Raw genomic sequence first — 24,278 nt, forward strand, 5'->3', positions numbered from 1 at the left:
TAATTAGGTTTTATATTGTTATTGTGTCCTTAAAAAATGTTTCTAATATTTTAAAATTAATATAGCTACTAAAAAAACGCTACAGCCAAAAATATCCGAAAATTATCAAAAATAATGAATTCACTCTGTTTACTAACAACAACAGATTAAACTGACCATCGTTAGAATTTTCTGGTTCAACAAGGTTTAGAAAGATTAGTTAATTGTATTGATGATGGTACAAGAAACATAGAGTGCAAAAAAAGGGAAAGTGCAAAAAAAATAAAGGATCCACCACACCGCTTGTTTGGAATCGTTGATGCACCGTCGATGAAAAACAATCACAAAAAGCAACAACAAAGACGGAGCAATATGTTTACGATGGGTCAAGTAACAGTGTGATCGATCCTTAATTAGTTCAAACATTGTTCAGTAGGGACGCAGACTTTATTCTTTCTTAGGTAGCCAGACTTGCAACGACACTGAGGCTTGCAGCACTTGATAGCGTTGGTGCAGTTAAACTTCGACCACATATTCTCGCAGCCATCCGTAGGAGGACACGTGGGGGGGCATGGGTCGAGTGCTTCGTTAAGACCACTGCAGATGCGAGGTGCTGCAATCAGAAAATAAAGGGAATAAGTTATAAAAAATCATAATCACAGAATTTGAATAAATACCATACACAAGTTGTCCTACGAAATTTGGTATTTTTTATCATTAAAAACTTAAGATTTTCTAGAAAAATACCGAGAATTGGGTAACACTCCAATAAGTATTAGATTGTACACAAAATCTTTTATTTTGTATAAGAATGTGTATTGGAAATTTGGACCAAACAAAACATTAAGTATATCTTTAAACAAATATAGGCATTTGCAATAGTTAACAATGTCTTCAGTTGGAGTAGTCCCGTGCCAAGAAATAAGTTATGACAAAAAAATGCAAAATCTTGGCTGAGATGGCTAAAAATGTTCAAAAATACCTCAGTTATCAGTATCACCCCCTTCAAGTTTTGCACCTAGCTACCAAACATCCTGTATATTTTAACATGCTGTCAATGACAATAATGGCCGGAGGTGACTGCATATGTGGGTAATTCCAGCACTACTTAGGCGCCTTGTGTTGCGTATTAATAACTAATAAGCGTAAGAATAACATGTTTGTTTATCAAGAATAATGGAAGAAGTTGCAGTTCTAAGTGACGCTGCGATTAGAAACTTTTATTTTATTATTTCTACAACTGTAGGACAATAATCTGTTAAAATGACAATAAGCTCTATACTTTCACGCCTAACAGTGACTTCTTTACTCACGGCAGTGTTTAGGCTTGATGCAGCCGCCATCATCAGAGCGCACGAGGCCCTTGTTGCAGAAGCAATCCTCGACGCACTGTTTAGTGCAGACAGTGCAGTTGTCGCCTCTGTTCTGACACGTCGGGGGACACGCGGTGCCGCATTTCGAGTAGGTTTCATTGTCATTGCAGCGAGGTGGCGCTGTTGAAATTATAATCATAAATTATAGTTTTATCAAAATATGACTCACAAATTGGTTTATGCTTTACAAATAATTTTAATTCATTTATACTACCTAAGATACTACTGTACACCTACTCGAAAGTTAAGAAATATGGTGTAAAAAGTGTAGTCAAAAAGAGAGCCTAACTTAACTATATGTAAGCCAAGACGTGAATACATTTTGATGATTTTAAATGGGTTTTTGTAAAAGCTTTTATTTAACGTGCCCTTAGTTAGTGTGGTTCAAATCTTGAAAGCTAAATTTTACCCACTTTGACCGCATTTGTATACATATGTAAATCGGACGACAAATGACAATGCAATATTATAATGCCCTGGAGCTGATCTGATGATGGATGCGTGTGCCACCTCTTGTGGTGGCCATAGGAACTTTGTGATAAAACAACGCAATGTATGTAGTTGTGTTGGGGTTTTTACTATTATCTCGATGAGTATTATATAGTTGCTTGCGGAAAGAAAAGTACAGCCAGCGATAAAAGCATGTACCAAAAATTGAATTTTTGCCAAAATCTTATTTCTTAGGCAAATTTTCGTGCCCAAACAAACAAGGCAGGCGTTAACAAGTGAAAATAAACAACATTCTTACAGCACTGGCTGATGGGAACACAAGTGCCATTGTCGTGCCTCAGGTAGCCTTCCTTGCATACGCAGCCGGTCTCGATGCAGGCCAAGTGGCACATTCTACCGTCGCTCCGGAGCCTGGTCTTGCAGGTCATGAGGCAGCTGTTGTAACATTCGGACACCACTTCGTTCGGCGGGCATACTAAGTTTTGAGCTGAAAAAAGGGCATAATTGTAAAATTAATTATACTTAAGAGTTTCACCATCCCATACGAACGGAGTTTCGTTGTCCTTTTAAAACTACGTGTTGGATTGTAATGAAACTTTGTACATAAAATAACATGAGGTTTATCTAGTCCTGTAATACGTTTATAATAATAGCTCAAGTTTATAAAACAAACGGAATAGAGCATAAACAAGCATTGTATGAAAAACTTAAATTCGCAGATTTTTTTTTACTACGGGATATGAAGTTACATAAAGTCATACGGGACTAGATATACCTATCCTATTGTAAGTACAAAGTTTCAGAGCAATTTAGCTAGTCGTTTCAAAATGATAGCGTAACCACGTTTGTATGGAGAACCGATGTTGCTGGGGACTTTTAAAAGCAGACTTACAGACAAGTGATTTATCGCGTCATAGTCGACCATGCGCAAAATGCGTGGTGGGAGAACTACAAGCGAGGATACCTTAATGTTGTGGCAACATGAAAATTATCATGGGCACATCGATTCTATTTTTATACTATTGACCACTGTGAACTCAACTGTCAAATTCGGATTTTTTCATTAGGTAATCGATACATACGGCATTTCTTCTTTAGAATGCACAATCCATTAGAGTTTCTGACATAGCCATCATCGCAAAAGCAGGCGCTGGTTGGCTGACAAGGACCCATTATTGGTTCCAAGTGGTAGTTCTTGCAAGTCAGCTCGCACTTGATTCTGTTTGTTTCATAATGTTCGTTGATCCCGCATACTGGTTGGGCTGGAAGGAATATATCAAATGACTTGGTAGGTACCCAAATTAATAATATTATAATGTAGGTACTCTACAATAAAGTGAGCTGGTGAAGGTTTTTAAATCATAATATCTGGGTGACCGAGCTTCGCTCGGAAAACATATAAAAACTCGAAAATGCGCGTTTTCCCAGAGATAAGACCTAGCTAGATCGATTTTTCGCCCCCAAAAACCCCCGTATAGCAAATTTCATCGAAATCGTTAGAGCCGTTTTCGAGATCCCCGAAATATATATAAATAAATAAATAAACAAGCATTGCTCGTTTAAAGGTATTAGAATACTCGCAGGTTACTTCACTAGATATTAAAGTGACAAAAACATTGCGTTCCAGCGTTCATCGTGTCAAGATCTAGATGAGTAAGTAGTATACGGAAATCGGATTCTTACGGGTCGGGCACAGGTCGCTAGGTATACAGGGGTCGTTGGACGTCCCGTTCCTCAAGTACTCGGAGATGCAGTCACAGCCGGGCTTACATTTCGGGGCGCCCTCACAGTTGTAACTGGAGCGGATGGAGTCACACGTTTGAGGGGGACATATTATACTACACGGGTTGTATACCTCGTTTTTTTTGCATTTTATCGGTGGAACTAAACAAATGAGAAAAAATCCAGGTGTTAAACCAATTAGCATAAGGTGTTAATATTTGTCTTTAATTTGTAAATATACTCATCCTTTTGGGTGCTAGAACTAGTGTAAGATAAAGATAGTATAATTCTCCATGTCTATGTTTGAAATGAGACAGTCCTGTCACAAACTATAAAAGAGTAATTACTAATACAATGTATGTTGAGCTTATTCAACGTCAGTCATTTGTAACAATGACCTATAAGTCGGTCATTATACCCGTCTGTAATGTACGTCTGTAATTACCTCAACCTCTACGTCTGCTTATTTGCTGAACCTACTTACAGAATTTCAGGCCTAAGAGTAAACATGTTATCCCAGAAAAATGCAAAAGTAAATATGCCCAGGGAAAATATTTCTGTGTCAACAATCCCCTGGCAGAAATGTCAGGGCTTGGAGGCTACGATAAGTGGCAAAAGCTGTGTGTTTAGGACCACAGTCACCTATTGTCATAAAGTGCTTATGAGGCTAGAAAAATGTGGGTCGGAATAAATTTCATTTCAAATGGCTTTCTTCTGTGTTCGATGCGACTTATTCGCTCGATAAATTACGGTGCCAGATTTACTAACCTGATTCGTGGATTTATGTGATGATCAATTAAAAGGTTCTTTGGTTTGATTTAGAATACTGTTTTTCTAGTATAGTTTAGTATAGCTAACTCTGCATGGCAATTTCAAGGACTAAGTGTAGCAAGTCATTATCAATGTCAAATTTCTATGATAATATGATGTTTATAATAACACGACCTCACTTTGTTCGGTTCAAAGTTATGTGTAGGTATGATTCATTTATAATTTTTATGAATTATTTATTTATTTATTTAGGTATTTAAACTTATTGCACCAAATTACAAAGAAGAGTACAAATGGCGCACTTAACGCCTTGAGACATTATCTACCAGTCAACCAACCACCCTGAACAAATTACGTCTATAAAATATTGTTGAACGGAATTAGCTTTCAATCATATTCCTCGCGTTATCCCGGCATTTTGCCACGTCTCATGGGACGTACATACATGTACGAATAGTATTCAAGCATAACTAAACCTTCTGGGATATTTTCTAAACGGAAATCCCAAGTTAATAAAATTGCAAGTGTCACCGGCCTTGGTGGGCGTATATGGTGGAATCCACGTGGTAGAGCAAAATCTCTTTAAATCTATGAAGTTTACATTGATATTTAAAATTCTTATTCTACTTCAGTATGAATATGTTGGTTGTTTTGTTATCGTCTGTCATGCGACACTCATCACTCATATCATGCATCATTCGTTCCTCTCCCATTTACATACCTACTTGTTAGAAAGTGACGGCCACGAAGACAAATACAAAACTTGTGACCAGAAACCATACAAGTTTTATGCAAAATACTATGCGGCATATGGGACGCCACAATTAACCTTCAATGTTTTATTGTTGATTTCAGAGATATATAATCTCTTTAAATGTTAGTATAAAACACAACACTCTACTACTTACGACAGTCCGAAGCCAAAATACACGTGTAATCAGAACTGCTCTTTCTCTTATAACCCTTTTTGCAAGAGCAGCCGCTGGAACACGGGTGCGGCGGGCTGCAGGCAATGATTCCTTTGTTGTCGCCTACTGGGCAGATGTTGCTGGGGCAGTTGACGGAACACGGTACAAAACTTGCGTTTTTCCCACAAGGGTTGCCACCTGAATGTAACAATATAATTATGTCTTATATATAATGTAATAAATAAATATTAAGGAAATAAAATAACTTATTACAATCTATTTTGAACTTTTATGGAATAGGGTTAGAGTTCCAAATTAAAAAAAAACAAAGCATCTGCTTCTGGGTCGGGCAAGAGCGCTTTTAAAAGAAATGTTGAAATAGTGCAAAATTGATGATATTACTCGATGAAATTTAGGACTTTACGCTCATTATTAGAAACAATGAGTACTTGTTCCAGTAAAAGCGTCTTCTTATCTTTAGGAATATCGTTGTAAAAATTAGAAAAAGGACTTATTAAATTAGTAATGTTTTTTTTTCTGATGGTTGTTTCCGAAAAACCCCGTGAAGCACTGAAATGTGAGCTCTTATTTGTAAATGTTGAGAAGTTTACTCTGCTAAACCTGACTATTTTGTATTACTAATACCCTGTACTTTAGGAATATCGTTTGACATTTTTCCTACATTATACCTTTGAGAAAGAGAAAATCAAAGAAAAACAAACTCAATTTTCTCTCCGAAACAAGTGTCAATTCCTACGAAAATCTACTTAATATCGAAGTAATTTTCATATTAAGCAATCTGCATCATTTGCTTATACTGCTGGTATCCATTAGTGTTTATGAAATTCTACTATAATTTTTTGGCAATTTTTTGAAAACGACTCTAATATTACCGATGACGCGCGGTCGTGAGCTCAGTGCCGCGGCAGAGCTTGTAGAGGTAGGACGTGTGTCGGTCAGCTCCGCACGTTTACAACGGCGAATCAGACGAATCAAACGAGCCCAAACACGAAGTTGTTTAGTTGCATGGTTGACTGGTACCTGTGACCACCTTCCAGCTCCATCATCAGACCCTGAGTCCTATCTTGTGTCAAAGATCTTGTTGAGACGAATCAAACGAGCTCAAACACGAAGTGGTTTAGTTGCATGGTTGACTGTTACCGGTGACCACCTTCCAGCTCCATCATCGGACCCTCAGCCCTATCTTGTGTCAAAGATCTTGTTGAAATGAATCAAACGAGCTCAAACACGAAGTGGTTTAGTTGCATGGTTGACTGGTACCGGTGACCACCTTCCAGCACCATCATCAGACCCTGAGTCCTATCTTGTGTCAAAGATCTTCTTGAGGAATCAAACGAGCCCAAACACGAAATGGTTTAGTTGCATGGTTGACTGGTACCTGTGACCACCTTCCAGCTCCATCATCAGATCCTGAGTCCTATCTTGTGTCAAAGATCTTGTTGAGACGAATCAAACGAGCCCAAACACGAAATGGTTTCGTTGCATGGTTGACTGGTATCTGTGACCATCTTCCAGCTCCATCATCAGACCCTGAGTCCTATCTTGTGTCAAAGATCATGTTGAGACGAATTAAACGAGCTCAAACACGAAGTGGTTTAGATATATGGTTGACTGGTACTGGTGACCACCTTCCAGCTCCATCATCAGACCCTGAGTACTATCTTGTGTCAAAGATTTTGTTGAAAGGAACCAAACGAGCCCAAACACGAAGTGGTTTGAAAATGAAAATGAAAATGAAAAAATCGTTTATTGGTCACAGTGATTATTGTGTAACAAATTTAGAAAGGGTTGGGACCTCCTAGTAAGTATATCAATACTTGTGACAGGAGACCCCGCTCTTCCAGCAGCAAGTTAAGGGTATACAAACCAATAGAATACTCGTTAATTATGTAGGTACAGAAAGTAATACATTAAAACATATAATTAAACTAAAGTAACAACAGTTAACAATTCAATGTAATGTAATAATCTGAGAGTACTTTATATAGGGGTAATAATTATTTTAGTATATAGTACGAAAGTTTTGTTTTAACATTAGGAAAATAATAGGCTATGCTTTGTTACGAGTTATGTTAAATTACCTATATTAATAATGTGTGTGTGTGTGTGTGTGTGTGTGTGTGTGAGGTTTAGTTGCATTAAATAACATTTTTAGGACTTTGATATTCAAGTACAGTTAGTGTTGTTAGGGTTGATTTCAATATGTTTCACGAAGGATCAAGAATGTTTAATCCATCATTGTAGTGCGACCGAGAGGGATAATGTGGTAGAAGGGATCGGCGTACTGAGCTCGCGGGCCCTGCCGCAGCGCGTATAATACCTAAACTCGCTCATCGCCGAAAGGTAACAGCGCTCTTAAAGCCAAAATAATAATTACCTGGACATTGATCAGGTGTAATACACTTGTCTTTATCATTGAGGAGATAGCCCGGCTTGCACTCGCAGCCCACCGGCGGGGCGTACCTCTTGCACCAAGGGCTAGCGTTGGGAGCGCTGCAGGTCGACGGGCAAGGGATCGGGTTGGCCTTTATAACGGCGTTGCAGTCTCCGTTGCAGGGTACATCTTCTAAATTACAAACAAAAGTTCAGCAAATAAGAAAGTGAAGGGACGTGTCTGTATAATTGAGAGCAAGTGCTATGTACAAGTTTATTTCATTTATCTATGACACGATGCGAATTAAGTTGTCATTAACTTAGTTTAGTTTTTCGTATACTAAAGATAACATAATAGTCCTGAAATGCACTGCAAAACTATTCTATGCCTGCGTTTTCAATACGTGTGTGGCTATATATCTACCTATAACACATCATTTAAGAAGATAAAATATACAAATTTTACTTGAATAAAAACTTACAATTACGAACTTTATTATACTTAATATTGGCACCTACTTGGACACTGATTTACAGGTATGCACTTTCCACCTTTCTTCGACAAAACGTAGCCTTTTTTGCAGACACATTGATTAATCGCGCAAATCTCTATGCAAGGCGATGGATTGGGCGTGGCGCAGGTTGATCGGCAGGATGGGTCTGGTGCGCATTGCACCCTCTCCGCATTGGGGTCTTCACATGGCTTGTTTTGAGCTGTAATTATGGTCTGGTTATAGATTGTAATTAAGTCGTAAAAGGTTATGGCACTTAGAAAAACTCATTACTCGTATTAAAAAGTAATTGTACAATGTAGGTACAATATAAGTAGACCACTGGAGTGCAATCAGCTTAATTATGCGGAAAAAATTAAAAATTAACGACTTATTCATAATTATTAAATTGTACCTTCCTTCTTCCTTCTTCCTCGCGTTTTCCCGGCATTTTGCCACGGCTCATGAGTCATGGGAGCCTGGGGTCCGCTTGGCAACTAATCCCAGTAATTGGCGTGGGCTCTAGTTTTTACGAAAGCGACTACCATCTGACCTTCCAACCCAGAGGGTAAACTAGGCCCGTATTGGGATTAGTCCGGTTTCCTCACGATGTTTTCCTTCACCGAAAAGCGACTGGTAAATATCAAATGATATTTCGTACATAAGTTCCGAAAAACTCATTGGTACGAGCCGGGGTTCGAACCCGCGACTTCCGGATTGCAAGTCGCACGCTCTTACCGCTAGGCCACCAGCGCTTTATGAATATATGAAATTTTTAAATTGTACAACGGGACTTAATCGCGTATATAAGTTTTAAGATTTACCTCCGACGTTTCGAGGACCGCGTTGTCCCCGTGGTCTCGGAGAAGTTAAAACTTATATAAGCGTTTAAGTCCCGTTGTACAATTTAATAATATGTAAAAATCGTGAAAGTTTAAATCAGTGTTATTAATAATTATTAGAATAGACTATAAATGAAAGCACTAAAAATAAATGACTGGCGATACTGTAACTTTATCAGAATTATATTATTATGCATTACGTATTAAGATATAATCAGTTTAATTAATTATATGTCAATACAAATCTTACAATCTACAATATAATACAATACATATCTAAAAATTACTAATGTCTTAACCTAAACTAGCAACTAACAGAAAAAAAACTATTCACAAAATTCGCGAGTCCCTCCAGATGCAAAGTAGCCCTTTAAGTATTATTTCATGACATATCCGTTAAACCAATAACATCAGCGAAATATTATACATTATTTCCAATTTGCCATACTTCCGGACCGTATAATTACTGGAGTATAGGTCAATTTTTGTCCGCTCGGCAATATTAAATCAGTAGGTATCTACTTAGTTTTTTTAGAAGTACTTAATGAATATCGTAATATTTACTGCTAAGAGTGTCATGAACTGTGAGCCGTAGACCTCACGATAAGCTTAAAAATCATAATCACAGCAAACTCACAATGGTCTTAAGCGCCATAGAACCTAATGGCGCTTAAGTCTTTTGTGCCAACTTCTGCAATTATAAACAAATTCCAAAACACGAAGTTAGTTAATCCTAACTTTTGCATCATCATCATGCCTCATTATGTTACGTAGAGGAACAAAGCACCTTTTCTTAAATGTATGGAGCAAAAACCTTTTTATTGTGATTTAAGTTTAAAGTGGGAGAAAAAGTTAAATATTACCTAATTACGATTTAACAATTTATAACATTACGATTACGAGGATAAAATCAATTGGGTTCTTACATAATACTATATGATATCCCTCTTCCGCGTTAAGCCAGAAGGGGAGGACCTAATCTAATCTCTGTTGTAAGTGAAATGACCTGTAATCATACGTTTATAAGGTTCTTGTTGAAGCAGTATAAATGAAACTTACGGCGTTGTATTTCAGCAACAGTATCTTCTGACTGCACCTGAGCTACTGCCAGAGCTCCTGCCAACAATACTATTCCCCAGAGCATGGTCCTGACGTTCGCTCTATCCCACAAGTACTTCATCAGTGTAGATTGCTTTCAGTGTTTCCTTTTATATACAACATATCGTACATGTGATTTTATTGTTTTAAGTGAACAACAACACTCGTTGCTGTTTACTTAAGAAGTGTGTTTTTGTCATTACTTTACATATTGTGCCACTTTTTAAGTAGGTAGGTACCTAAACGCGTAGGTAGCGACGCATATATAACATTTACCTACCTATATGACTTTTAACTGACTTTAAAAAAAGGAGGTTCTGAGTTCGTCTTAATCTTTGTTGTATATACATATCCCCAAACTCTTGAATTTAGAAAGAGAATAGTTTTTTGTTTGATAGGTTACCTACCTAATTACCTTTCCTACCGTCCGGTGTCATCAGATTCGGATTTGATAATGAGATCCTGGAGAAATAGAGGGAAATCTTGAAATATTATAGACATAAGGTGAAATCGATGTTTTTGTAGTACGAGCATACATTTGCTTTTAGAATTTAGGTACTATTTAGCAGTGGCGGCGCGTCAAACATATCCATAGGAAAGCCGGGGCTAATTTGGCTTACATATTTCCTTTACAACTCTGCTTTGGACGTTTGTGCAAGTCGAGCGCGAAGCAAACACTGCCGTATCATCCTTTACTGGAACCATTTCGCCGCATTTTCAGGCCCCTATTTGAGAACCTCTGGATAAGACCAGAACGCAGAAATTTTCGTCATCCAGTAAGCTATAATCACATACTTAAAATCCAAAATTTCAAGTCTGTAGGTCATTTAGTTCCGAAGTTAAGCGAAAGCAAAGTTTCGCATTTATGACACTCGTTCATTCACTCATGATCATCAGAATAGAATTAGTACTTCCCATAAACTCAGAGAGCTGAAATTTGGTACAGAGTTAGGGTTTAATGGCCACATAAAGGGTAAACCTAAAAACATTACATGTAAAAAGGTGCAAGTCTCGCAACGCTTTTACTACAAAAAAGTTTTGAGATGTAATGTGAAACCAAGTCGGTTATTTTAATCAGTGCCAGGGGGTGTTAAAACCGTATCAATAAGATCGCACATAATGCTTTACTCGTACCGTACTCGTAAATATGTGTAATGCTCAAACTGCAATTAGCGCTAGCGTTATGTTCAATTAGAATTATTTTTAATAGGTGACGATGATCCTTTTGTCATTATGCAGCCGTGCGATGGCCAAGTCATTATACGTATTACAAATTAAAGATATCTTATTGATACGGTTTTAACACCCCCTGGCACTGATTAAAATAACCGACTTGGTTTCACATTACATATCGAAACTTTTTTGTAGTAAAAGCGTTGCGAGATTTGCACCTTTTTACATGTAATGTTTTTGATGGGATATCCCTTACAACTCTGCACAAACGTCCAAAAACAGGCAAGCCGGTGGGAATCGGCTTTTATGGACGCGCCGCTATTTAGTATCAATTGGGCACCCTTTAAGTAGTAAATTATATCATAGATGACTCGCGTTTTAAAAAATCTGTCCTAGGTACCTATTTAAAACGATCAAGTCCATCCAGCATTTTATTATTGCAAATAACCCAACAAAATGTAATTTTCGCTGTGATTAATTGTATTGCTGTAGCTTGCAAAATCATGTGTTATTTCATTGTGTAATTAATATTCCGGTGTATTGTTAACACGACGCGCGAAACACTTAAAGTGATAGCTAATATTTGCCAACTGAAATTTATGCGATTATAAAAAATATGTTTTTCTGTTGCTGCTGCGGGAAAATAGCAATGCATTTCAGGTTTATTAAAATTATTTGAAAAATTGTTATGTTTAAAAAGCTAGCACGACATATAACTCTGCAGAAAACAGGGAACTTATACGAAGGCCGGTATGAAAGGTGTTAGCTGTTCCGGCTCTACTCATGCGATGCCAATATTATTTGGCATCGCATGAGTAGAGGTTGTGAGGGATATTTCAATGCTAGATAGCCACAAAATATTTTAGTATACATTTTTTTTACTGAAAGCTGTTTCGCAATAAGTTACAAATTACTTAAAAACAGGCAATTTTTTTAATCTAATTTAAATTTACCCGGAATTAATTATTTGGCTCTTTTCGTTAGTCATCATGTACTTATAATTTTATTGATCAATAAATGGTAATATATATTCAAGCAATTTTTTGTATGAATACTTATTTTTAATTCTACCTACTTAGTCAGGTCATAAGTTATGTCACAAAGGTTTTGACTAATAAAATGTAATACAAAGCTTTTATTAAAAAAAGTTAGCCATGATTTGAAACCTTGTTATAGGTTTACTGATTTAAATGTAATATAATTTGTTAACAATTTACATCGCGACTTAATTTACTACTTGTTTACTTTGGGATCAGTGTCACACAGAAAGAATTTAATAAAACTGAATTGTGTGTTTTCAACAGCTTTATGTGACATTACAAATGATGTCAAATCTATGATAATCGATGATATTGCTACATTTTACCACAGAATAAGTAATAGTATTATCATACAGAACGGACACGCACCGCCCCGCCCCGATTCGGATTACCTCGCCCGCGACAGGCCGCGACATGAATGTGTGCGTAAGTCACTCTACTGAGAACATGTCAGGATTCCGTCAGAAACACAATGACGCGTGTACAGACGTGCCGCGCACACATATAAACGAAAATCATTTTTGATCTTCGATCAACACGGGAAGGGATGCGGCATTCACACTATTTCCCCTCTGCCGAGGTACAAGATCAACTGATCTAACGCGGGTAATAAAACTAGTTGCGCTCAGATTTTTAACTAGACCGAGTCCAGCCGCGCGAGTGAACACAGCAGCAGAAAAAATGCCTAATTGCTCGGTTTTTTGTTGTAAAAAGAGGTCGGGGACATCAAATTTACAAAAAGAAGGTGTTACATTTCACATGTAATATTTTTTTTTACATATCATACGCTTAATTAAATTTAGAAACAATTATTATATTTTAGTCTCATGTAATCTGTTGGATTTATCGATTTTGCTCGCCCAGTACAAATTGCGGATCGGTCGAGCGACAAATCCGACTTCTCATCTCTCAGAAAACAATAAAATTCTTCGACGAAAATGTGTTAGTGTGCGTGTTGTGACACTTGTGACTCGTTCGTACACAAAAAGAGATCGAGGTTTGCAAGATTTGTCTTTGACGTGTGTCATTTTCTATGTATTTGTGTCGTCATTACTGATTGGATTTTGTATGTAGGTGTGTGAGAAGTGCGACTGTGTGCACCTTTCCCCCCGCAAAAAATGGCAGAAAGATTTACACGGTAAGATATCGCTTGGGCCCCTCCCTTCCGACGTGTCAGAAGCCGGTGTTGCTCGAAGCTTCCACTAGTTTGTGATCTTGTATGAAATATAAATATTTGTAATAATTACCTGTGATTTTATTTACTGCGATGAGTGTGTCAAATATATATATTTCGTGGTCTATAAATAAGAATAATGTTCTTTTTTGTCACGTTTAATATTCAAACGTGTAATGTTTTTGTTTATGTTGGTTTCAAGATAGTTATTCCTTATCATTCGTGTCCAAGGCGTAATAACTACGAAATCAATCTCATAATTATTGTCCCTGTAATAACTTTCTTTTGGTAGCGGTAGTAACCATCCTTCGTCCTTATGTTTAGACAGTATAGGTAAAAATATCAAACAGATTTATTCGATTTAACCGGTTTTTATTAGAATTATAAACTCATCCTTCTATAATCTACGTATATAAGGGAAATTAATAAGAAAGTTAACTAAAATTAAAATAATTACACACAATTGTTATGTTTAAATAATTTATTAATTTTCAATTTTATTCAAATAATAACAAATTTATTGCATTGCAGTCATATTATTATGTTGCCACGCCCTTGTAGGGTCCATGCTGTACCTAATCTAAGTTAACACCTGTAATACCATGGATTGCGATTAAATGATTATGATTATGATTATGATTGTACTTTAACAAATAATTAGGTTTTACATTGTTATTGTGTCCTTAAAAATGTTTCTAACATCATAAAATTAATACACTTAAAAAAACGCTACGGCCATAAATATCCGGAAATTGTCGAAAATAATGTATTCACTCTGTTTACTAACAAAAATACATTAAACTGACCATCGTTAGAATTTACTGGTTCAACGAGCTTTAGCAAGGTTAGTTAATTGTATTGATGATGGTACAAGAAACATTGAGTGCAAAAAAAAGGGAAAATTGCCAAATAAAGGATCTACCACACCGCTTGTTTGGAATCGTTGATGCACCGTCGGTGAAACACAATCACAAAAAGCAACGACGAAGACAGGGCAATATGTTTACGATGAGTCAAGTAACAGTGTGATCAATCGTTTATTAGTTGACATTAGTTAATAACATTGTTCAGTAGGGACGCAGACTTTATTCTTTCTTAGGTAGCCAGACTTGCAACGACACTGAGGCTTGCAGCACTTGATAGCGTTGGTGCAGTCAAACTTCGACACCATATTCTCGCAGCCATCCGTAGGAGGACACGTGGGGGGGCATGGGTCGAGTGCTTCGTTAAGACCACTGCAGATGCGAGGTGCTGCAATCAGAAAATAAAGGGAATAAGTTATAAAAAATCATAATCACAAACTTTGAATAAATACCATTTATATAAGTTGTCTTAAACGAAATTTGGTATTTTTTACCATTAAAAACTTTCCAATTGGACCAAACAAAACATTAAGTATATCTTTAAACAAATATAGTCATTTGCAATAGTTAATACTTAAGTTCGAATAGTCCTGTGTCAAGAAATAAGTTATGACAAAAAAATACAAAATCTTGGCTGAGATATTATGGCTAAAAAAGCGGCCAAGTGCGAGTCGGACTCGCCCATGAAGGGTTCCGTATTTAGGCGATTTAAGACGTATAAAAAAAAACTACTTACTAGATCTCGTTCAAACCAATTTTCGGTGGAAGATTACATGGTAATGTACATCATATATTTTTTTTAGTTTTATCATTCTCTTATTTTAGAAGTTACAGGGGGGGGGGACACACATTTTACCACTTTGGAAGTGTCTCTCGCGCAAACTATTCAGTTTAGAAAAAAATGATATTAGAAACCTCAATATCATTTTTGAAGACCTATCCATAGATACCCCACACGTATGGGTTTGATGAAAAAAAAAATTTTGAGTTTCAGTTCGAAGTATGGGGAACCCCAAAAATTTATTGTTTTTTTTCTATTTTTGTGTGAAAATCTTAATGCGGTTCACAGAATACATCTACTTACCAAGTTTCAACAGTATAGTTCTTATAGTTTCGGAGAAAAGTGGCTGTGACATACGGACGGACAGACAGACGGACAGACGGACAGACGGACAGACAGACAGACAGACAGACAGACAGACATGACGAATCTATAAGGGTTCCGTTTTTTGCCATTTGGCTACGGAACCCTAAAAATGATCAAAAATACCTCAGTTATCAGTATCACCCCCTTCAAGTTTTGCATCTAGCTACCAAACATCCTATATATTTTAACATGCTGTCAATGACAATAATGGCCGGAGGTGACTGCATGTTTAGGTAATTCCAGCACTATTTCGGCGCCTTGTGTTGCGTATTAATAACGAATAAGCGTAAGAATAACATGTTTGTTTATCAAGAATAATGGAAGAAGTTGCAGTTCTAAGTGACGCCGGGATTTGAAACTTTTATTTTATTATTTCTAGAACTGTAGGACAATAATCTGTTAAAATGACAATAAGCTCTACACTTTCACGCCTAACAGTGACTTCTTTACTTACGGCAGTGTTTAGGCTTGATGCAGCAGCCGTCATCGGAGCGCACGAGGCCCTTGTTGCAGAAGCAATCCTCGACGCACTGTTTAGTGCAGACAGTGCAGTTGTCGCCTCTGTTCTGACACGTCGGGGGACACGCGGTGCCGCACTTCGAGTAGGTTTCATTGTCATTGCAGCGAGGTGGCGCTGTTGAAAATATAATCATAAATTATAGTTTTATCAAAATATGACTCACAAATTCGTTTTTGCTTTACAAATAATTTTAATTCATTTATACTACCTAAGATACTACTGTACACCTACTCGAAAGTTAAGAAATATGGTGTAAAAAGTGTTGTCAAAAAGAGAGCCTAACTTAACTATATGTAAGCCGAGACGTGAATACATTTGAATGATTTTTAACTAAAGGTGGGATCAGACGGTTCACTCGAATGAATGTTCACTTGAGTGAATGTTTCACTTTCGTTTCATTTCACGTTCACACGGCTGCTGGAAATATTATTATTTTTTTATTTTCCTTGACTATGGCGTCGAATGAAGTTGTGCGTCTTGGTATAAGTTGAATGTGTGATCTTTTAATAAAGATTTTAACAAGCAAGAAGCAAAGAAAGCGCCGACGGTGGTGGGTGCGACCATGGATCGCCAGAAGATATTATTGTAATAGTCGTATTTTGATAAATTCTGTAGTACAAATCGGGTCCGTATCGTCTTTATTTTAAGTTTAACATCTTCTTCACTAATCTTTAAGTTTAAATCACTAATTAGAGATTATATAGAATTTGTCCGGATTGTTCTGTCTTTATACCTACTTACTTAATCATCAATGTTGTGGTTCCAGAGGCATTGGTAATTTTTAAAATACTCCATAAATAATAGAGTATTTTGTTCGTTCCACTTGAACACCATTTAATTGCTTTTACGTCATCTTTGTGTACATATATATACCCACAGGATTCGAGAAAATATGCAAAATCCGAATAAACGTTAACTCTGTGTTCACCCTGTTCATTTTTTTTCATTCGAAGCGCGAGTGGAAGATGCCGAATGAAAATATCCAACACTGTTGGATTGTTTCACTAATGAATTCATTTTTCACTTTTGTTTCATTTTGAGTTTTTTCATTTTGAAAGATGAATAATGAAACTAGAAAATGAACAAGAAATGAACCGTCTGATCCCACCTTTAGTGTGGTTCAAATCTTGGAAGCTAAATTTTACCCACTTTGACAGCATTTGTATACATATGTAAATCGGACGACAAATAACAATGCAATATTATAATGACATGGAGCTGATCTGATGATGGAGACAACAGGTGGCCATAGTAACTTTGTGATAAAACAACGCAATCTATGTAGTTGTGTTGGGGTTTTTAGTATTATCTCGATGAGTATTAGTTGCTTGCGGAAAGAAAAGTACAGCCAGCGATAAAAGCGTGTACCAAAAATTTAATTTTTGCCAAAATCTTATTTCTTAGGCAAATTTTCGTGCCCAAGCAAACAAGGCAGGCCTTAACAAGTGAAAATAAACAACATTCTTACAGCACTGGCTGATGGGAACACAAGTGCCATTGTCGTGCCTCAGGTAGCCTTCCTTGCATACGCAGCCGGTCTCGATGCAGGCCGTGTGGCACACTCTACCGTCGCTCCGGAGCCTGGTCTTGCAGGTCATGAGGCAGCTGTTGTAACATTCGGACACCACTTCGTTCGGCGGGCATACTAAGTTTTGAGCTGAAAAAAGGGCATAATTGTAAAATATTAATTCTACTTAAGAGTTTCACCATCCCATACGAACGGAGTTTCGTTCTCCTTTTAAAACTACGTGTTGGATTTTAATGAAACTTTGTACATAAAATAACATGAAGTTTATCTAGTCCTGTAATACGTTTATAATAATAGCTCGAGTTTATAAAACCAACGGAATAGAGCCAAAACAAGCATTGTAGGAAAAACTTAATTTCGCAGTATTTTTTTAACTATGGTATCTGAAGCTACATAAAGTTATACCTTATCCTATTGTATGTATAAAGTTTAATAGTCCGGTGGCCAGCTGCATGAAACAAACCTGATAAAAAAATAGAATATACCTACCCTGTGGAGGTACCTGACATGTACTAGCTTCCAACGCACTTGGTCGGCCTAGGCTTAACCTGGCAGATTTTGTACAAATGGCAAAAAAGTTGGACAAAAATTCATCAAAAAAAACCTCATCGAAAAATAGAATGAAACTTGTATGGTACGACAGCTGCCTTTGAGGACAGTAAAAAAAAGTGGTCGGTTAAATCCTGTGTTGGCAGGTTCCTGTGTCCGACCAATTTTGTGGTACCACGTGAGAGCTACAATTTACCTCATCGAAAGATAGAATGAAACAAACGGATTACAATAGCTAAAATAAACCTGTTGACGTATGTCTTGGTCGGCCTCACCTTAACCTGGCAGTTTTTGCAGTCCGAACAGATTTATGGTACCACGTGACAGCTACAATTTACCTCGTCGAAAAATAGAATGAAACAAACGGATTACAATAGCTAAAATAAACCTGTTGACGTATCTCTTGGTCGGCCTCGAGAAATGAAATCAGCTTTCAATCATATTCCTCGCGTTATCCCGGCATTTTGCCAAGTCTCATAGGACGCCTAGGGTCCGCTTGACAACTAATCCCAAGAATTGACGTAGGCACTAGTTTTTACGTAAGCGATTGCCATCTGACCTTCCAACCCAGAGGGTACACTAGGCCTTATTAGGATTAGTCCGGTTTCCTCACGATGTTTTCCTACATCGAAAAGCGACTAGTATATATCAAATGAGTAGGCCACCAGCAGCGCTCCCAAATCAGCTTTCAATATAAACGTTATCATTATTGATTCGGATGTAAAGTTATCGTCGCAAGTTATTATTATTTCATAAAATTAGTTTCTACGTGTGCAGTGCCAAATTCTGTAATGAGTTTGAGTTTTAAGTTAACGATTTATCACTATAAAATTGTCTTTTTTATACTCACGAGGACACGACTCACGACACAAATACATAGAAAATGACACCCTACAGAGACAAATTTTGCACACCTCGATTTGTTTTTGTGTACGGACGAGTCACAAGTGTCACAACACGCACACTAACACGTTTTCGTCAAAGAATTTTATTGTTTCCTGTACGGATATGATGGTCGTTCTTGTCTACGTGACAGCGTGATAAAACGGTGTCCGTCACTTTCTTTCCCACGGTGTTAAACAGTGACAGTTATTTTATCACGTGGATAAAGATGGATAAAGCTATCCATAATAGGCTGGCTGAGAGATGAGAAGTCGAATTTGTCGCTCGACCGATCCGCAATTTGTACTGGGCGAGCAAAATCGATAAATCCAGCAATTGTGTTTAAATGTAATTAAACGTATGATATGTAAAAATAATATTACAAATGAAATGTAACACCTTCTTTTTGTAAATTTTGATGTCCCCGATCTCTTTGTACAACAAAAAACCAAGCAATTAGGCATTTTTTCTGCTGCTGTGAACAATCTCTATAAGTCTATGAAGTTTATATTATATTTAAAATTATATTTTCTACTTTTGTATGAATTGAATATGATGGTTGTTTTGTTATCGTCTATCATGCGACACTCATCACTCATATCATGTATCATTCGTTACTCTCCCATTTACAACAAGTAGGTTAGAAAGTGACGGCCACGAAGACAAATACAGAACTTGTGACCAGAAACCATTGTCATGTACAAGATTTATGCAAAACACTATACCGACTATGCGGCATATGGGACGCCACATTAACCTTCAATGTTTTATTGTTGGTTTCAGAGATATATATTCTCTTTAAATGTTAGTATAAAACACGACACACTACTACTTACGACAGTCCGAAGCCAAAATACACGTGTAATCAGAACTGCTCTTTCTCTTATAACCCTTTTTGCAAGAGCAGCCACTGGCGCACGGGTGCGGCGGGCTGCAGGCAACGACTCCTTTACTGTCGCCTACTGGGCATGTATTGCTCGGGCAGTCGAAGGAACACGGTACAAAACTTGCGTTTTTTCCACAAGGGTTGCCACCTGAATGTAACAATATAATTGTCTTATATATATGTAATAAATAAATATTAAGGAATAAAATAATTGTTTCTACTAATTCTAAAACTTAAGGAAACTACATATAGTGTATTGGTATTTATATTGCTTCGATGGCAAATGCAATGGTGATGATTGATACTACTAATTAGTAGTAAAATATATATTAATTTAACATATGTTTTTGGTACACTGAAATACGAAAGTTAGTGTTTTGTTATGTTTTCGATACTTCTTCTTAATAGTTTCGATTCTTAGGAAAAATAAAGTAATTAGTGGAAATAAGAGCTACCAATTTCAAGGTGTTCTGTATATTTTTAGAAAGCCATAAGAATACAACCAAGTTTATAATTAGTTAGCCGCCTGAGACACCGCGTACAATTTTATGTATTTATTACAATCTATTTTGAACTTTTATGGAATAGGGTTACAGTTCCAAATAAAAAAAAAACAAAGCATCTGCTTCTGGGTCGGGCGGCTTAAAGACAAAATAATAATTACCTGGACATTGATCAGGCGTAATACACTTGTCTTTATCATTGAGGAGGTAGCCCGGCTTGCACTCGCAGCCCACCGGCGGGGCGTACCTCTTGCACCAAGGGCTAGCGTTGGGAGCGCTGCAGGTCGACGGGCAAGGGATCGGGTTGGCCTTTATAACGGCGTTGCAGTCTCCGTTGCAGGGTACATCTTCTAAATTAGAAACAGAAATTCAGCAAATAAGAAAGTGATGGGATGTGTTTTTATAAGTGAGAGCAAGTGCTATGTACAAGTATATTTCATTTACCTATGTCACATTGATGCGAAATATAAGTTGTCATTAACTTAGTTTAGTTTTCCCATACTAAAGATAACATAATAGTCCTGAAATGCACTGAAAAACTATTCCATGCCTGCATTTTCAATACGTGTGTGGCTATATCTACCTATAACACAGCATTTAAAAAGATCAAATACAAATTTTACTTGAATAATAACTTGCAATTTCGAACTTTAATATTATACTTAATATTGGCACCTACTTGGACACTTATCTACAGGTATGCACTTTCCACCCTTCTTCGACAAAACGTAGCCTTTTTTGCAGACACATTGATTAATCGCGCAAATCTCTCTGCAAGGCGATGGATTGGGCGTGGCGCAGGTTGAGCGGCAGGATGGGTCCGGTGCGCATTGCACCCTCTCCGCATTGGGATCTTCACATGGCTTGTTTTGGGCTGGAATTATGTTTCGGTTATTCATCGTAATTGAGTTATAAACGTTATGACACTTGGAAAAAAACATTCCGCGTAAGTATTTAAAAATATTTATTGTAAAATATGGACCAAATTGACCAAAGTAGTGCAACCAGCTTAATTATGCGGAAAAATGTACAGATTAACGACTTATTAAGTGTAACATTAAACAATTATATATAGAGGAGAGAGTAAGAGTTACGTAAAAAATATATATTATATCTCGAGGGATCTTCACTCTTCAATATAATTTTCAGTACAGGATTCCTGCTCCGTAATGTAACATTATCATATGGATTATGATATATTTTCAATATTATCTGAATTCACAGATATTATGCAAATACAACTCAATAATTATATATATTGAGTTTATGCGATGGATACAAAATCGCGGCGATTTCCTGGGTCAATTATAAAAAATTCTTCTCTAAGTACAATATTATTATTTGGATAATCTTTATTTTCAATATTCAAATATTTTTATTTTCATAATTATAGAGGTCTTAAAATAAATACTCACGACAATCTTTTGCCGGAATGCATGTATCTTTGGTAAAACCGATGCTTATAGTGCTATTCCTGAAATATCCCTTTTTACAGACGCACTGCGGCTGGCAGTTCAAGATCAACGTATTGCATGTGGTAGGTTGATTGTTCACGTCTGCACAACTTTCTGCGAGACATTGGGGACAGGGATTCCATAGTTCATTAGGGCGAGTACAGTTTACGCGAGCTAAAAAAAACGTCACATTAGTACCTAGAAATGTCATCCAAGGGTTATCAGAATTACGGGAAACTACAATATCTGCAATTGCTTTTAATAAAGTACGAGTTAAATATATCTTATATGTAGGTATACCTTAGTTGTACAGAAGCTGAGGAAAATAACTATTATACTTACGGCAGGTCGAAGCCAGTATACATCTATCATCATTGATGCTTTTTCTTTTATAGTTAATTTTGCAAGCACAGCCGCTTGGACAGGGGTAAGGTTGTTTGCAAGGAGTAATCACTGGCTTATCGTCGACTGGACAATACCCATTAGAGCAACGAACATTGCAGGGCACAAATGTTGCATTTGGTCCGCAAGGATTTCCACCTAAAACATAATAATTTATTAGTCGCAGAGTGTAATTAATGACTATTCAAAAGCGTTTCTATAAACACTTGATCAAATGATGTTTATTTTGAAAACATAAAGGGACATAAAGTTCATGTAAAACAGGTCTGTACATGAAATTAAATACCTGGACATTCTTCGGGCTTGATGCATTTTCCATCGTAAGTGGCTTTAATTAAGCCATCTTTGCATTGGCAAGCAAAAGGCGGCGCGGCCCTCCTGCACAAATAACTGGCGTTTGGAGAGTCGCAGGTCGACGGGCATGGTGGCGGATTTGCTATTATCACGGCGTTGCTGTCTCCATTGCAAGGTACATCTTCTAAAAAATAACATTATAAAAATACAATACACTGATATTATAATCTACATTTCCAAAAGAAATGTACCTATGGCGGTCAGAGTCAGAGTCCAGCTTGCACATTCTGTACTCGCGTTTTGTGGGTTTTGTGGCCGAGTTGTAAAATAAGTACGACGACCAGTATTATATAAGAACATGAAACGCTTTGTCACTTACTTGGACACTGATCCACAGGTATACATGTTCCACCCTTCTTTGATAGAACAAAGCCTTTCTTGCAGACACATTCGTTAACTGCACAGCTCAGTATGCATGGAGACACGTTAGGTCTTGCGCACGTAGATCGGCATACGGGTGCCGGTGCGCATTTTAACCTCTCTGCATTGGGGTCGTCGCACGGTTGGTTATTCGCTGCAAAATATTATAAGTCGGTGTTTACCTTGTACACGAATAACAATAAGACAAAAATGCTATAGTCGGACCAAAGCTAACTGTGCTGTGCACCGATTTTAACGTAACACCGTGAAACGTTATATTTTCATAGAAATTAGACGTTTATGGAGACACTCTCCAACTTATTCATTGCAAAGTCTGTGCAGAGTTAGCTTGTATCAACATTCATAGACAATTCGCAATAAAATATCTTACGGCAATCTTTTGCTGGAACACAAATGTCCGATGCGTTTCTAAAGCATCCTTTTTTGCAAATGCACCTCGGATCGCAATTCAGAACTAACGTGTTACACGTGGTAGGTTGGTTGTTCACATCTTCGCAGTTTTCACTGAGGCAGGCTGATGGACATTTACTCCATTTTTCGTTAGGACGAGTACAATTTACAGGAGCTGTAAGAATTTGTAAGTTGCAAAATGGATGCTTAAGGGCTAGTAATAAGTTACCTACATTTCTTCGAGTCAATCAATCACCTATCGTGTACAGTGTAGAAATACCAAACTTACGGCAGTCTGAACTTAAAATACATCTGTCATCCTTCTGGCTCTTCCTCCTGTGGTTCAATTTACAAACACAGCCACTAGGGCACGGGTAAGGTGGATCACAAGCGATTATGACCCTTCTATCGTCCACTGGGCAGTAGTTGTTTGGGCAATTTACTTTACACCAAGCGAAAGTTGCATTTTCACCGCAAGGATTACCACCTAAAAAAATATAAAATCCCTTTACTTTCTCAGTTTCTACAAGTATATCCATAATTTTAAAAACAGCAAAATGCGAAGACTGAAACGAAACGCAGGAGACGCGGAACAACAGCTTCGGATTATTTTGTAGCCTCAATAATGTATCATCGGTCAGTACATGTTATTGGCTCCTGAAAAACATTAAACGAAGCTTACCTTATAAATTTAACTTATTTTTATTTTATTTTTTATAGAAGTTTTCCTGTACTTGTAGTGTAAGACGATATTACTTGCCAAATTTCATCGTTCTAGGTCAACGGGAAGTACCCTATTAATTTTGATTCCGTTGCGAGTGTCAAAATATACGTTTTATGCGGCAAAAACGGCCGTATGTTTTTTTTTACGTTAGGTAACTTAAGAAGTTTAATTTTTTAACAGCTCCAAAAGACTACAGCCTTTTGGAGGTGGGGTCTACACCCCAGTACATATATGGTTTTAATTTCAACTCGATACCTCTATGCGTTCCCAAGGTAAAGGA

General features: G+C 37.2%; 1 protein-coding gene across 1 annotated transcript in view; it reads right to left on the bottom strand.

The window, feature by feature from the left end:
• Positions 1–392: 392 nt before the first annotated feature.
• Positions 393–24,278, bottom strand: part of LOC134656243 (zonadhesin-like) — a 48,944-nt gene continuing 25,058 nt past the window's right edge. Inside the window, exons 26-44 of the mRNA XM_063511749.1 lie at positions 23,564–23,761; positions 23,255–23,449; positions 22,823–23,017; positions 22,436–22,627; positions 22,090–22,287; positions 21,709–21,921; positions 20,973–21,167; positions 20,455–20,643; positions 19,741–19,938; positions 17,414–17,635; positions 15,880–16,059; positions 8,117–8,311; positions 7,602–7,790; positions 5,204–5,401; positions 3,486–3,686; positions 2,885–3,064; positions 2,101–2,289; positions 1,293–1,472; positions 393–592 (exon numbers count right to left, since the gene is read on the bottom strand). Coding sequence (XP_063367819.1) covers positions 393–592; positions 1,293–1,472; positions 2,101–2,289; positions 2,885–3,064; positions 3,486–3,686; positions 5,204–5,401; positions 7,602–7,790; positions 8,117–8,311; positions 15,880–16,059; positions 17,414–17,635; positions 19,741–19,938; positions 20,455–20,643; positions 20,973–21,167; positions 21,709–21,921; positions 22,090–22,287; positions 22,436–22,627; positions 22,823–23,017; positions 23,255–23,449; positions 23,564–23,761 — 3,707 coding nt within the window. The remainder of the gene's footprint in view (positions 593–1,292; positions 1,473–2,100; positions 2,290–2,884; positions 3,065–3,485; positions 3,687–5,203; positions 5,402–7,601; positions 7,791–8,116; positions 8,312–15,879; positions 16,060–17,413; positions 17,636–19,740; positions 19,939–20,454; positions 20,644–20,972; positions 21,168–21,708; positions 21,922–22,089; positions 22,288–22,435; positions 22,628–22,822; positions 23,018–23,254; positions 23,450–23,563; positions 23,762–24,278) is intronic.

This window comes from Cydia amplana, chromosome 2 (genome assembly GCF_948474715.1).
Source record: "Cydia amplana chromosome 2, ilCydAmpl1.1, whole genome shotgun sequence".
Taxonomy (NCBI): domain Eukaryota; kingdom Metazoa; phylum Arthropoda; class Insecta; order Lepidoptera; family Tortricidae; genus Cydia; species Cydia amplana.